This window comes from Ranitomeya variabilis, chromosome 1 (assembly GCF_051348905.1).
Source record: "Ranitomeya variabilis isolate aRanVar5 chromosome 1, aRanVar5.hap1, whole genome shotgun sequence".
Classification (NCBI taxonomy): Eukaryota; Metazoa; Chordata; class Amphibia; order Anura; family Dendrobatidae; genus Ranitomeya; species Ranitomeya variabilis.
Window position 1 is genome coordinate 664130612 of NC_135232.1, and position 15984 is coordinate 664146595.

A 15984-nucleotide genomic window follows, 5' to 3' on the forward strand; every position below is an offset into this window, starting at 1 on the left:
GGTTTTAACGCCCACATAGCTAGACTAATCTCGTTAGAGATGATGCCCTACCGGTTAGTTGAAAGCGAAGCTTTCAAAGCCCTGATGGAGTACGCTGAACCACGATACGAGCTACCCAGTCGACACTTTTTTTCCAGAAAAGCCATCCCAGCCCTGCACCAGCATGTTAAACAGCGCATCGTCCATGCACTCAGGCAATCTGTGAGTACAAAGGTGCACCTGACTACAGATGCATGGACCAGTAGGCATGGCCAGGGACGTTATGTGTCCATCACGGCACACTGGGTGAATGTGGTGGATGCAGGGTCCACAGGCGACATCAATTTAGGGACAGTTGTGCCTAGCCCACGGTCTAGGAAACAGTTGGCTGTAGGCGTTCGCACCCCCTCCTCCTCCTCCTCGTCCTCCTGCAGAAGCTACAGCTCTTCCACAGAACGCAGTCGGCCAACCACTCCATCGGCAGATGACACTGTTGCACACCAGTTGTCCCATTATGGGCCAGCTACTGCCAAGCGTCAGCAGGCTGTATTGGCTATGAAGTGTTTGGGCGACAACAGACACACCGCGGAAGTTCTGTCCGAGTTCTTGCAACAAGAAACGCAGTCGTGGCTGGGCACAGTAGATCTTGAGGCAGGCAAGGTAGTGAGTGATAACGGAAGGAATTTCATGGCTGCCATCTCCCTTTCCCAACTGAAACACATTCCTTGCCTGGCTCACACCTTAAACCTGGTGGTGCAGTGCTTATTGAAAACTTATCCTGGGTTCTCCGACCTGCTCCTCAAAGTGCGTGCACTTTGCTCACATATCCGACGTTCGCCTGTACACGCCAGCCGTATGCAGACCTATCAGCGGTCTTTGAACCTTCCCCAGCATCGCCTAATCATAGACGTTGCAACAAGGTGGAACTCAACACTGCACATGCTTCAGAGACTGTGCGAACAGAGGCGTGCTGTTATTTATTTGTGGGAGGATACACGGGCAGGCAGTAGGATGGCAGACATGGAGTTGTCAGGTGTGCAGTGGTCGAAGATACAAGACATGTGTCAAGTCCTTCAGTGTTTTGAGGAATGCACACGGCTGGTTAGTGCAGACAACGCCGTAATAAGCATGAGCATCCCCCTAATGCGTCTGCTGATGCAAAGTTTGACGCACATAAAGGAGCAGGCGTCTGCACCAGAGGAAGAGGGAAGCCTTGATGACAGTCAGCCATTGTCTGGTCAGGGCAGTGTACAGGACGAGGTAGCGGGCGAAGAGGAGGTGGAGGACGAGGAGGATGATGGGGATGAGTATATTTTTAATGCGGAAACTTTCACGGGGGCACAGGAAATTGGTTGCGTGTCACGGCCGGGTTCTGGTTTTTTGAGGGACACAAGTGACGTAGATTTGCCTGCAACTGCCCCTCAACCAATCACAACCGGAGATTTGACAAGTGGAACTTTGGCCCACATGGCGGATTATGCCTTACGTATCCTACAAAGGGACACACGCATTACGAAAATGATGAACGATGACGATTACTGGTTGGCCTGCCTCCTTGATCCACGCTATAAAGGCAAATTGCAAAATGTTATGCCACATGAGAACTTGGAACTAATATTAGCAACCAAACAATCAACTCTTGTTGACCGTTTGCTTCAGGCATTCCCAGCACACAGCGCACGTGATCGTTCTCACACGAGCTCCAGGGGGCAGCAGACTAGGAGTGTTAGGGGTGCACACATCAGAAGTGGCGTTGGACAGAGGGGTTTTCTGACCAGGTTGTGGAGTGATTTTGCTATGACCGCAGACAGGACAGGTACTGCTGCATCAATTGAAAGTGACAGGAGACAACATTTGTCCAGTATGGTTACTAACTATTTTTCATCCCTTATCGATGTTCTCCCTCAACCGTCATTCCCATTTGATTACTGGGCCTCCAAATTAGACACCTGGCCAGAATTGGCAGAATATGCATTGCAGGAGCTTGCTTGCCCGGCAGCAAGTGTCCTATCAGAAAGAGTATTCAGTGCTGCAGGGTCAATATTAACCGAAAAAAGGACTCGTCTGGCTACCCAAAATGTTGACGATCTAACATTCATTAAAATGAACCACAACTGGATTTCAAAATCTTTTGCCCCACCTTGCCCGGCCGACACCTAGCTTTCCTATGAAAAGCTCTTGCCTGTGAATTACTTTTCTAATGTCTAATTTGCTGCTGCAGATTGTACAGCATACGACATGTTTACACCTCCCTAAATGGCCAAACTCCCCACACGGGGCCGTGGTATCGCGACTTGGCGCAAGCACCCGTGAGACTGCTGTTTGTCTGAAGAGGTGGGTGTGCTCGCTTTTGGTTGACGGCATTGCTACTGGGTCCCTCATAGTACAATGTAGTGTCTCTGGCGGTGGTGGTGCGCACCCAACGTCAGACACACCGTTGTAACATGAGTGGCCCTGGGGCGGTCCCGCCGGCCTCAAGAGAGTTCCCCCCTACCCCAGCTCAAACTGGGCTGTACTACGTGCAAAATTATGTCGCACAGCTCCACCAATCTTTAGTCTATTCGCTGACATCATTCAATGTCTGGCACTGACAATACAAATTTGTAGACATCTATGATGCAACTTAAAGTAGTCTGTGTCTGTGTCCTATATTGGCACCATTAAATAGTTACTGCCAAATTACTATGTCAGAAACACAGCAGATGAGCCCACCCCTGTACCTAAGTATGCCATCTTTTTTTTTGTTTTGGTTGTTTTGCGAGACATTAACATCTATTTATATTTTGGGAGTACTGGGACAGACACTCCTTGCACTACTCCTCCACTCAGCACCAAGCTGCCTGCCCGTGTATCCATGTAACCGCTGTAAAACTGCCATGAGCCTATTGTTTGTTATTTTAGGCCTTTGATAGCCTGTCTGCGGTCCCTACTCCTCCACTGACCACCAAGCTGCCTGCCCGTGTATCCATGTAACCGCTGTAAAACTGCCATGAGCCTATTGTTTGTTATTTTAGGCCTTTGAAGCCTTTCTGCGCTCCCTCCTTCCACTAGTCCTCCACTGACCAGACCACTGCTGCCCGTGTACCCCTGGAACCAATTTTAAAGTGCCTACAGCCAGCCCATTTTATTGTGTTAGGCCTTCGAAGCCTGTCTGCGGTCCATACTTCCACTAGTCCTCCACTGACCAGACCACTGCTGCCCGTGTACCCCTGGAACCAATTTTAAAGTGCCTACAGCCAGCCCATTTTATTGTGTTAGGCCTTCGAAGCCTGTCTGCGGTCCATACTTCCACTAGGCCTCCACTGACCAGACCACTGCTGCCCGTGTACCCCTGGAACCAATTTTAAAGTGCCTACAGCCAGCCCATTTTATTGTGTTAGGCCTTCGAAGCCTGTCTGCGGTCCCTCCTTCCACTAGGCCTCCACTGACCAGACCACTGCTGCCCGTGTACCCCTGGAACCAATTTTAAAGTGCCTACAGCCAGCCCATTTTATTGTGTTAGGCCTTCGAAGCCTGTCTGCGGTCCATACTTCCACTAGTCCTCCACTGACCAGACCACTGCTGCCCGTGTACCCCTGGAACCAATTTTAAAGTGCCTACAGCCAGCCCATTTTATTGTGTTAGGCCTTCGAAGCCTGTCTGCGGTCCATACTTCCACTAGGCCTCCACTGACCAGACCACTGCTGCCCGTGTACCCCTGGAACCAATTTTAAAGTGCCTACAGCCAGCCCATTTTATTGTGTTAGGCCTTCGAAGCCTGTCTGCGGTCCCTCCTTCCACTAGGCCTCCACTGACCAGACCACTGCTGCCCGTGTACCCCTGGAACCAATTTTAAAGTGCCTACAGCCAGCCCATGTTATTGTGTTAGGCCTTCGAAGCCTGTCTGCGGTCCCTCCTTCCACTAGGCCTCCACTGACCAGACCACTGCTGCCCGTGTACCCCTGGAACCAATTTTAAAGTGCCTACAGCCAGCCCATTTTATTGTGTTAGGCCTTCGAAGCCTGTCTGCGGTCCATACTTTAAATACTCCTCCACTCACCACCAAGCTGCCTGCCCGTGTATCCATGTAACCGCTGTAAAACTGCCATGAGCCTATTGTTTGTTATGTTAGGCCTTTGATAGCCTGTCTGCGGTCCTTACTTTAAATACTCCTCCACTCACCACCTAGCTGCCTGTGTATCCATGTAACCGATGTAAAACTGCCATGACTGCCTACTGTTTGTTATTTTAGGCCTTTGATAGCCTGTCTGCGGCCCCTACTTGCAATACTCCTCCACTGACCACAATGCTGCCTGGAGTGCCTGCCTGTGTATCCATGTAACCGATGTAAAACTGCCATGACTGCCTACTGTTTGTTATTTTAGGCCTTTGATAGCCTGTCTGCGGCCCCTACTTGCAATACTCCTCCACTGAGCACAATGCTGCCTGGAGTGCCTGCCTGTGTATCCATGTAACCGATGTAAAACTGCCATGACTGCCTACTGTTTGTTATTTTAGGCCTTTGATAGCCTGTCTGCAGCCCCTACTTGCAATACTCCTCCACTGACCACACCAATGCTGCCCGTGTACCCCTGGAACCTATTTAAAAGTTCATAGAGCCTAGTTATATATTTTATTTACTATTAATAAGGCCATGATGGACTACGCTGTACCACGCTACAAGCTAACCAGTCGACACTTCTTTTGCGAGAAAAGCCATCCCAACCCTCCACCAGCATGTAGAAGACCGCATTGTCCATGCACTCTGGCAATCTGTGAGTACAAAGGTGCACCTGACAACAGACGCATGGACCTGTAGGCATGGCCACGGAAGATTACGTGTCCATTACGGCGCAATGGGTTAATGTGGTGGATGCATGGTCCACAGGGGACAGCCTACTAAGTCTGTCTGCAGTCCCTAATTCAAATTGTCCTCCACTGTCTAAATCGGAACTTCCACCTTCTGGCTTTCGGCCTATAGTATCAGAAATTAAACTGCATTTGGCCTTCAACTTTGGTTAGGGCCTACTAACGGCTTCTGCCCCTCCCTGGTGTTGTCCTCAACTAAATAAAGCTGAGCTTCAACCTTCCGGCTCTCATTAAGTGGTTTTAAAAAAAAAATGGTGGTTAGGGCCTACTAACGGCTTCTGCCCCTCCCTGGTGTTGTCCTCAACTAAATAAAGCTGAGCTTCAACCTTCCGGCTCTCATTAAGTGGTTTTAAAAAAAAAAAAAATGGTGGTTAGGGCCTACTAACGGCTTCTGCCCCTCCCTGGTGTTGTCCTCAACTAAATAAAGCTGAGCTTCAACCTTCCGGCTCTCATTAAGTGGTTTTAAAAAAAAAATGGTGGTTAGGGCCTACTAACGGCTTCTGCCCCTCCCTGGTGTTGTCCTCAACTAAATAAAGCTGAGCTTCAACCTTCCGGCTCTCATTAAGTGGTTTTAAAAAAAAAAAAAATGGTGGTTAGGGCCTACTAACGGCTTCTGCCCCTCCCTGGTGTTGCCCTCAACTAAATAAAGCTGAGCTTCAACCTTCTGCTCCAAATTACCATTTTAAAAAATGCAATAGGCTTTTCCGGCCTACTAAAGGTGTCTGCCCCTCCCTGGTGTTGTCCTCAACTGAACAAAGCTGAGCTTCCACATTCTGGCTTTCGCCCTATACTATCAGATATTAAACTGCATTTGGCCTACTAGTGTGGTTAGGCCCTTGAAACAGTGTCTGCTGCTCTTGGGTTTGCTACTCCACTGAACAAAGCAATGCCGCCTGTTTAGTCCTGTTACCAATTTTGAACTGCATGTAGCCTACTTTATTCTTTGGCCCTATATCTGTTTCCTCCTCATCCTGCCCATTGCCCAGCCACTGCTAAATGAGTCTGCTGGTACATTGACCTAGACCACTACATTCCCCTTGTACTCTACACAGCCAGAATCTGACCCTGCTGAAAGTAAGGTTCCCCTTCCCGCATGTTATACCACCTTACACAGGGACAAAGAGGAAGGTGCAGATGAAAGTGCAGGTTCCTTCATCAGGTGGGGGGGCATACTCGTTGGCGACGTCACTGGCACAGGGCCCCTCAGAGTACGCAAAAGTGTCGCTGCTGGTGGGAGGCGCCCCCGCCATGCAAACACACCGCCGTACTTTGAGGGGCCCTGTGCCAGTGGCAATGCGAACGAGTGGGCCCCCCCTGCTTGCTCAGGATCACAGCACTTGCAACTTTTAAATACTTACCTTTCCCTGCAACACCGCCGTGACGTAGTCCGCATTTCCTGGGCCCACGAAAAACTTGAGCCAGCCCTACTCCCCCCACAACTTTCCCCCAATTCCTTATGCCCAACTATTATTATACAGTTAATTAAGATTGGCAAGCTTCAGAAACAAGAATGGATGTTTTTGGCATTAAAATGGGCACTGTAGGTGTTTTCCTGGCCTCCACTCACTGCCGACTATGCTTCCCCATTGACTTGCATTGGGTTTCGTGTTTCGGTCGATCCCCGACTTTTAGCGATAATCGGCCGACTGCACTCGACTCGACTCTGGACAAAATCGGGTTTCCCAAAACCCTACTCGATCTTAAAAAAATGAAAGTCGCTCAACCCTATTCCTCACCAACCGTTACACCGATGCCTCTACCTTGTGCCAGTCATTACACTGGCTATCCATCCACTCCAGAATCCAGTACAAAACTACTACCCTCATCCACAAAGCACTCCATGGCTCAGCACCACCCTACATCTCCTCTCTGGTCTCAGTCTACCACCCTACCCGTGCCCTCCGCTCCGCTAATGACCTCAGGTTAGCATCCTCAATAATCAGAACCTCCCACTCCCGTCTCCAAGACTTTACACGTGCTGCGCCGATTATTTGGAATGCATTACCTAGGTTAATACGATTAATCCCCAATCCCCACAGTTTTAAGCGTGCCCTAAAAACTCATTTGTTCAAACTGGCCTACCGCCTCAATGCATTAACCTAACCATCCCTGTGTGGCCCATTCAAAAAAAAAAAACAAAACCATAATCAGGTTCCTCTCATCATGTTCTCATACACTTTATGCAGTTAATAGCACTCTGTGTCTGTACTGCTACATACTTAGGCTGTTAACTGGTTCATGCAGCTTTACATGAACACCCGAGCCTTACACTATGGCTGGTCCAAATAACTAAAGCAATTGTTACCATCCACCTCTCGTGTCTCCCCTTTTCCTCATAGTTTGTAAGCTTGCAAGCAGGGCCCTCATTCCTCCTGGTATCTATTTTGAACTGTGATTTCTGTTATGCTGTAATGTCTATTGTCTGTACAAGTCCCCTCTATAATTTGTAAAGCGCTGCGGAATATGTTGGCGCTATATAAATACAAATTATTATTATTATATGATACTAGAAAATGCTACTGTAGCTATGGCATCTGTTCTTTCAGGAAAAGGGAATACCTTATCATTCAAAGCTGATACACAATTTTTTTTTTAGCTACTTTAGTTAGTATTTATTATATTGTCAAACCATGTGAATTTTTTTTTTTAAATGTTGCTACAAAAATGAAACGTCATTCCTTTAATCTGGTAATGACCGGACACGTAGCATAAGTCCTGGAAATCGCTGGCAGACAGGAGACTACCTGGAAACTGAGGGGAATTTGGCAAAGACCTAACAGATTGCAACTATAAATAGACATTCTGGGTTGTCAGATGTTCATATAAAAGTATAAAACAATCTTTAAAATGTTAGGGTGCTTAATTTCATTAGTTTTATCTGATCAGAGAACATTTTCTACACTTTTTACATTTCATATATCCTTGCAATCACTTGATGGGGAAAAAAAAAATCAATATTTTTGCACCACTGGATGCAGGATTAAAGAATATCAAATGGACTAATTTTTAGCACCTTTCCCTCTTCTTCTCCAGAGTTGTTAAGATGTAAATATCCATCTAATTTATTGAAGAGGAAGGAATAAGTATTGGTCTAATCTACCAGCAGTTTCCCCATCGCTCCACTGGAGAGCAGACTTTGCAATGCATAAGGGCAGAAAAAGAATGTATCAGGCAAGGCCGGATTTATATATGCATGTAAACTGTAATACATGTTCTAGATGAGCAATGATTATACCTTATAGATAAGATGTTTTGTGTGTACATGCGAGAAAGGTACATTTCAGAGATTTGATTTTATTTGCAAGGGGCATCAGATTAGAAAAATCACTGTTCGCATTATTCGCCTATGGATTTGCAATGTATGTAATTAGTTTTATACTACACATTGCTACTGAGCAAAGGGCTAAAACAGCCAAACCATTTCCAGCATGACTTGAAATACACAGAGATTACAACCATCGAAAACCCCTGTAATACATTACAAAAAAAACATGTCTGACCACCCATTTTACAAGGCGAGGAAGAGGTATTAAGAAATCTAACCGAAAAGACACAATATATCATCTCATGCATGGAGAACAGAAATAGGAGACTTACAAACATGGAGGATGACAGCTGGGAGATGCAGGATCTGAAATGAGGAGAGGAAGCAGCAGGGATGGAGGGAGGAAGGGAGGGATGGAGACAGATGGAGCAGAGGCGTGGGCGGGAAGCTACAGTGACAGGTGAGAGGGGAAGGAGAACAGAGGCAGAAGGAGAACCTGGAGCGTCATGGTCTCTCCTCTAGGATGTAGAGACTATACAATTGCTTCTAATTCCGGCATCTGTATATAAGGTTCATTGGTTCTCCAGCAGATAAATATTAGGGAAGGTTCAAGTGCAATTGGTACCTAACAAAATGTTCACCGATTTCAGCAAAATACATGAAAACGCAAAGTTGTACTATGTGATCTCAGTAATGACATTTGTCATTTGTGGACAGCGTTTCTCAACATTTCCAAATCAAATACCCACAATATAAACAAAAGACCTCATACTACCTCCCATGCCACTAGAACTTCACCTCCAGCAAAAAATATTTTATATACTGTATTTATATATTTTTTTAAGCTTTGTAGCAAATACATAAATCATAGTTAGAATGCAGATAAATACTTGTTTAACCCTTTCCCGACAGTGATTTTTTGGGGGCACTTTCACTTTTTTCCTCCCCTTTTTCAAAGTGCCATCATATTCTTATTTTTCCATTCAAATGAGGGCTTGTTTTCTGCAGTATAAAGTTGTAGTGTTAGGCTATGTGCACACGTCAGGATTTCTTGCAGAAATTTCCTGACAAAAACCGAACATTTCTGCCAGAAATCCGCATGCGTTTTTTTTCCGCGAAAAATCCACAAAATTAATGAACATGCTGCTTTTTTTACTGCGATGCGGGTTTTTTTGCATCATATGCACAAAAATTGCAGAATGCATTCTAAATGATAGGATGCATATGTATGCGTTTTTATCGCGAAAAAATCTGAACGTGTGCACATACCCTCAATGGCACCATTCAATGTACTGTGAAATGGGTAAAAATGCCAAATGCAGAGAAAAAGAAAATTCTACAATTGCTTTCAGGTCAGTATGATTACAGGGATACCAAACGTCTTTAGTTGTTTTTTTTTAATTTAACTGGTGAAAAAAAAAAAAAGGGTAAATTCTTGGAAAAAAAACCCATAGTTATTATTAAGGTTGAAGGAAGACTTTAAGTCCATCTAGTTCAACCCATAGCCTAACATGCCCCATCATGTTGATCCAGAGGAAGGCAAAAAAAACCCATGTGGCAAAGAGTAAGCTCCACATTGGGGAAAAAAATTCCTTCCCGACTCCACATACGGCAATCAGACTAGTTCCCTGGATCAACACCCTATCAAGGAATCTAGTGTATATACCCTGTAATATTATACTTTTCCAGAAAGGCATCCAGTCCCCTCTTAAATTTAAGTAATGACTCACTCATTACAACATCATACGGTAGAGAGTTCCATAGTCTCACTGCTCTTACAGTAAAGAATCCGCGTCTGTTATTATGCCTAAACCTTCTTTCCTCCAGACGTAGAGGATGCCCCCTTGTCCCTGTCTCAGGTCTATGATTAAAAAGATCATCAGAAAGGTCTTTGTACTGTCCCCTCATATATTTATACATTAACATAAGATCACTCCTTAGTCTTCGTTTTTCCAAACTAAACAGCCCCAAGTGTAATAACCTATCTTGGTATTGCAGACACCCCAGTCCTCTAATAACCTTGGTCGCTCTCCTCTGCACCCGCTCCAGGTCAGCTATGTCTTTCTTATACACCGGAGACCAGAACTGTGCACAGTATTCTAAGTGTGGTCGCACTAGTGACTTGTATAGAGGTAAAATTATGTTCTCCTCATGAGCATCTATGCCTCTTTTAAAGAGAACCTGTCACCCCCAAAATCGATGATGAGGTAAGCTCACCGTCATCAGGGGCTTATCTACAGCATTCTGTAATGCTGTAGATAAGCCCCCGATGTATCCTGAAAGAGAAAAAGAGGTTAGATTATACTCACCCAGGGGCGGTGCCGCTGCGGTCCGGTCCGATGGGTGTCTCAGGTCCGCTTCGGCGCCTCCTATCTTCATTCCATGACGTCCTCTTCTTGTCTTCTTGCCGCGGCTCCTACGCAGGCATACTTTGTCTGCCCTGGTGAGGGCAGAGCAAAGTACTGCAGTGCGCAGGCGCCAGGCCTCTCTGACATTTCCGGCACCTGCACACTGCAGTACTTTGCTCTGTCCTCAACAGGGCAAAGTACGCCTGCGCCGAACCTGCGGCGTGAAGACCAGAAGAGGATGTCATGGAATTAAGATAGGAGGCGCTGTACCGGACCTGAGACGCCCATCGGAACGGGACCGCCCGTGGGTGAGTATAATCTAACGTCTTTTTCTCTTCTTTCAGGTAACATCGGTGGCTTTTCTACAGCATTACAGAATGCTGTAGATAAGCCCCTGATGCCGGTGAGCTTACCTCCCCATCAATTTTGGGGTGACAGGTTCCCTTTAACCCCTTCATGACCTTGGGATTTTCCATTTTTCCGTGTTCGTTTTTCGCTCCCCTCCTTCCCAGAGCCATAACTTTTTTATTTTTCCGTCAATTAGGCCATGTGAGGGCTTATGTTTTGCGGGACGAGTTGTACTTTTGAACGGCATCATTGGTTTTACCATGTCATGTACTAGAAAACGGGAAAAAAATTCCAAGTGCGGTGAAACTGCAAAAAAAGTGCAATCCCACACTTGTTTTTTGTTTGGCTTTTTTGCTAGGTTCACTAAATGCTAAAACTGACCTGACCTGCCATTGTGATTCTACAGGTCAATACGAGTTCATAGACACCTAACATGACTAAGTTATTTATTATCTAAGTGGTGAAAAAAAATTCCAAACTTTGCTAAAAAAAAAAAAAAAATTGCGCCATTTTCCGATACTCGTAGTGTCTCCATTTTTCATGATCTGGGGTCGGTTGAGGGCTTATTTTTTGCTTGCCGAGCTGGCGTTTTTAATGATACCATTTCGGTGCAGATACGTTCTTTTGATCGCCCGTTATTGCATTTTAATGCAATGTCGCGGTGACCAAAAAAAACGTAATTCTGGCGTTTAATTTTTTTCTCGTTACGCCGTTTAGCGATCAGGTTAATGCTTTTTTTTTATTCATAGATTGGGCGATTCTGAACGCGTCGATACCAAATATATGTAGGTTTGATTATTTTTTTATTGATTTATTTTGAATGGGGCGAAAGGGGGGTGATTTAAACTTTTATTTTTTTCACATTTTTTTTTAACTTTTGCCATGCTTCAATAGCCTCCATGGGAGGCTAGAAGCTGGCACAGCACGATCAGCTCTGCTACATAGCAGCGATCTGATGTTCGCTGCTATGTAGCAGAAATGCAGGTGTGCTGTGAGCGCCGACCACAGGGTGGCGCTCACAGCTGCCGGGGATCAGTAACCATAGAGGTCTCAAGGACCTCTATGGTTACAATGTAGAAGCATCGCCGACCTCCGATCATGTGACGGGGTCGGCGATGCGCTCATTTCCGGCCGCCCGGCCGGTTAAATGCCACTGTCTGCGTTTGACAGCGGCATTTAACTAGTTAATAGCGGCGGGTGAATCGCGATTTCACCCGCCGCTATTGCGGGCACATGTCAGCTGTTCAAAACAGCTGACATGTCCCGGCTTTGATGCGGGCTCACCGCGGAGCCCTGCATCAAAGCAGGGGATCTGACCTCGGACGTACTATCCCGTCCGAGGTCAGAAAGGGGTTAATGCATCCCATTATTTTATTTGCCTTTGTAGCAGCTGCCTGACACTGGCCTCTAAATGTGAGTTTGTCATCCACCCAGGTTTTTCATTGACAGTTTTGCCCAGAGTTTTAGAATAAGGCCGGGATCACACACACGCGAGATCCGGCTGAGTCTCACAGGTGAATACCCAGCTCTGGCACCGGTACTCTGGAGCAGAGCATGCAGCCGCACAGCAATACATGGAGCTGCACGCTCCGCTCCGGAGTGCCGGCGCCAGAGCTGGGTTTTCACCTGCGAGACTGGGCTGTATCTCGCGTATGTGTAATCCCGGCCTTAAGCACATAATTATACCTCTTATTACTTCTGCTTAGGTGCATGACTTTACATTTATCCCCATTAAACTCATTTGCCATTTATCAGCCCAAGCTTCTAGTTTACATAAATCCTCCTGTAATATAAAATTGTCCTCCTCTGTATTGATTACCCTGCAGAGTTTAGTGTCATCTGCAAATATTAAAATTCTGCTCTGTATGCCCCCTACAAGGTCATTAATAAATGTTAAGAGGGCCCAATACTGACTTCTGTGGTACCCCACTGCTAACCGCGACCCAGTCCGAGGGTGCTCCATTAATAACCACCCTTTGTTTCCTATCCCTGAGCCAGCTCTCAACCCACTTACACATATTTTCCCCTATCCCCATTACTCTCATTTTATGTAACAACCTTTTGTGTGGCACCGTATCAAAAGCTTTTGAAAAGTCCATATACACTACGTCCACTGAGTTCCCTTGGTCCAGTCCGGAACTTACCTCTTCATAGAAGCTGATCAAATTAGTCTGACATGAACGGTCCCTAGTAAACCCGTGCTGATACTGGGTCATGAGGTTATTCCTCTTCAGATACTCCAGCATAGCATCCCTTAGAATGCCCTCCAGGATTTTACCCACAGTAGAGGTTAAGCTTACTGGCCTATAATTTCCGGGTTCAGTTTTTGTCCCCTTTTTGAATATTGGCACCACATTTGCTATACGCCAGTCCTGTGGTACAGACCCTGTTATTATGGAGTCTTTAAAGATTAGAAATAATGGTCTATCAATGAGTGTACTTAATTCCTGCAGTACTCGGGGGTGTATCCCATCCGGGCCCGGAGATTTGTCAATTTTTGTGATTTTTAGACGCCGCCGTACTTCCTGCTGGGTTAAGCAGGTGACACTTAATGGGGAATTTTTATCACTAGTCATATTGGCTGCCATGGGATTTTCTTGTGTAAATACTGATGAAAAAAAGTCATTTAGCATATTGGCTTTTTCCTCATCCTCATCCACCATTTCCCCCAGACTATTTTTAAGGGGGCCAACACTAGCATTTTTTAGTTTGTTACTATTTACGTAGTTAAAGAATATTTTGGGATTATTTTTCTCTCTCTGGCAATGAGTCTCTCTGTCTCAATCTTTGCAGCCTTGATTTGCTTTTTACAGAATTTATTTAATTTTCTATATTTATTTAATGCCTCATCACTACCTACTTCCTTTAATTCTCTAAATGTTATCTCTTTGTCAAAATCCTAATTATGAGGATACATTTTTTTTTTTATACACCATAGTTAAGGCACAATTTGATAATTCTGATATGCTAGAGTAGTATGGACTATAACAAGCCCTGTGCTTAATGAGTAATAGTAGCCATGTCCTGTTACATCATTTGATTAGTGTCTCTTTTGGGGGACCAGAGTCCAAACACAAAATTTTTCATGGCATGGTTGAGACTTTGATTTTTTAATTTTCATGGGAATTAGTGGATCTTAGTGCGTGATTGGTTATGTTATAAACTCCACTAAGATTCTAGTGGGTGTATGGTTATTAATTTTAATAACTACACATTTATTTAATATAGTTTAATATCTAATTGACATTTCCTTCCTTTGTCCATTTTTATTGATCATATTTGAGGGTAGATACATTTTAATAGCATATTTTGTGGCTTTGCGGCTACTGAAAACCTCAGTTCTGGGTTTCGACTATTTCTTGTTACTGCATTTACTGATTGAGTTGTTAATTGTATATTTTAATAGTATGCTGCATCTGTAAGAGTCAAAACTAAGTGTTTGCTTATTTTAAAGGAGGGAAATATGTATGTGTGGTGATTTGAATTTTTATATTTGAAAAATATTTTTCTTTTTAAAAGGCAATTTGAACTTGTGATTTTTCGATTGCTTATACTATATCCTGCAATACCATAGTATTGTATGTAGTGAAAAATCATGGTCTTTTATGAATGTCAGCCACAGGCTGTTCTTCAGAAAAGCACTGTCATGGCTGGTTTAGTAGATTCTTTACTGCTATAGGAACTCATCTGCACTGTGTAATCGTTTCAATGAGTATATGTAGGGGTTCCGCCCCCTACATTTGACAGAAACTGCACTCATCAAGGTGACCAATGACCTTCTGACAGCAAAATGTAACGGTGACCACTCTCTGCTCATTCTCCTCGATCTTTCTGCAGCTTTTGACACTGTTGACCACCCTCTCCTACTCTCTAGGCTCCAGTCACTAGGCATTAAGGACACTGCTCTCTCCTGGTTCTCTTCCTATCTTTCTGACCGCTCCTTCAGTGTTCTGTTCACCGGCTCCACTTCATCTCCTCTTCCTCTCACTGTCGGGGTACCTCAGGGCTCAGTCCTTGGCCCCCTTCTCTTCTCCCTCTACACGGCCCCAATTGGACAGACCATCAGCAGATTTGGCTTTCAGTACCATCTTTACGCTGATGACACACAACTATACACGTTATCCCCTGACCTTACCCCCGCTGTACTACAGAACGCCACTGACTGTCTGTCCGCAGTCTCTGACATCATGTCCGCTCTCTACCTGAAACTCAACCTCTCCAAAACTGAACTTCTTCTGCTCCCGCCTTCTACTAGCCTCCCTAAATCTGACATCTCCCTCTCTGTGGGTGGCACCATAATAACACCCCGGCAGCAGGCACGCTGTCTGGGTGTTATGTTTGACTCCAATCTCTCCTTCACATCCCATATACAATCTCTTGCCCGCTCGTGCCGCTTACACCTAAAGAACATCTCTAGAATCCGCCCTTTTCTCACCATGGAGACAACAAAAACCCTCACTGTCGCCCTAATCCACTCCCGTCTGGACTACTGTAATGCTCTATTAATTGGCCTCCCCCTCACGCGACTTTCCCCTCTCCAGTCTATCCTTAATGCAGCAGCTAGGGTCGTCCATCTGGCTAATCGTTACTCAGACGTGTCCGCTCTTCGCCAGTCGTTACACTGGCTGCCCATTCATTACAGGATACAATTCAAAGTACTTGTTCTCACCCACAAAGCTCTCCACAGTGCGGCACCCCCTTACATCTCCTCCCTCATTTCTGTCTATCGGCCTAGCCGACCACTACGCTCTGCAAACGACTTTCGACTAACCTCTGCACTAATCCGTACCTCCCACTCCCAACTCCAAGACTTCTCCCGTGCTGCGCCAATCCTCTGGAATGCTCTACCCCAAGATATTAGGACCAGCCACAACTTGCATAGTTTTAGGCGCTCGCTCAAAACTCATTTGTTCAGAGCGGCCTATCACGTTCCCTAATCAAACTCATTTTATGTTTGTGTGTGTGTGTGTGTGTGTAGCCCATTCACTATCTCCATCTACCCCCCACCCCCCTGAAGATGGCTGGACCATCATTGTAAATACATCATTGTAAATATACACACCTGTACTTTGTATCTCCCCAGGGCTGTATTTAGAGTTTCTGCTGCCCTAGGCACTTTTAGCGCTGCCTCCCCCTTTGGTGAGTATGACACTATCGGCAGTGACTTTAGCAAGAATCGCTGATGTGAAAGTCGCC

General features: G+C 45.5%; 1 protein-coding gene across 1 annotated transcript in view; it reads right to left on the reverse strand.

Annotated features, from left to right (window-relative positions):
• SCG5 (secretogranin V) overlaps positions 1 to 8561 on the reverse strand; it is a 79933-nt gene extending 71372 nt beyond the window's left edge. Inside the window, exon 1 of the mRNA XM_077263572.1 lies at positions 8425 to 8561. Within this exon, the coding sequence (XP_077119687.1) occupies positions 8425 to 8430 (6 nt within the window). The 5' untranslated portion in view covers positions 8431 to 8561. The remainder of the gene's footprint in view (positions 1 to 8424) is intronic.
• Between the last annotated feature and the right edge of the window lie 7423 nt (positions 8562 to 15984).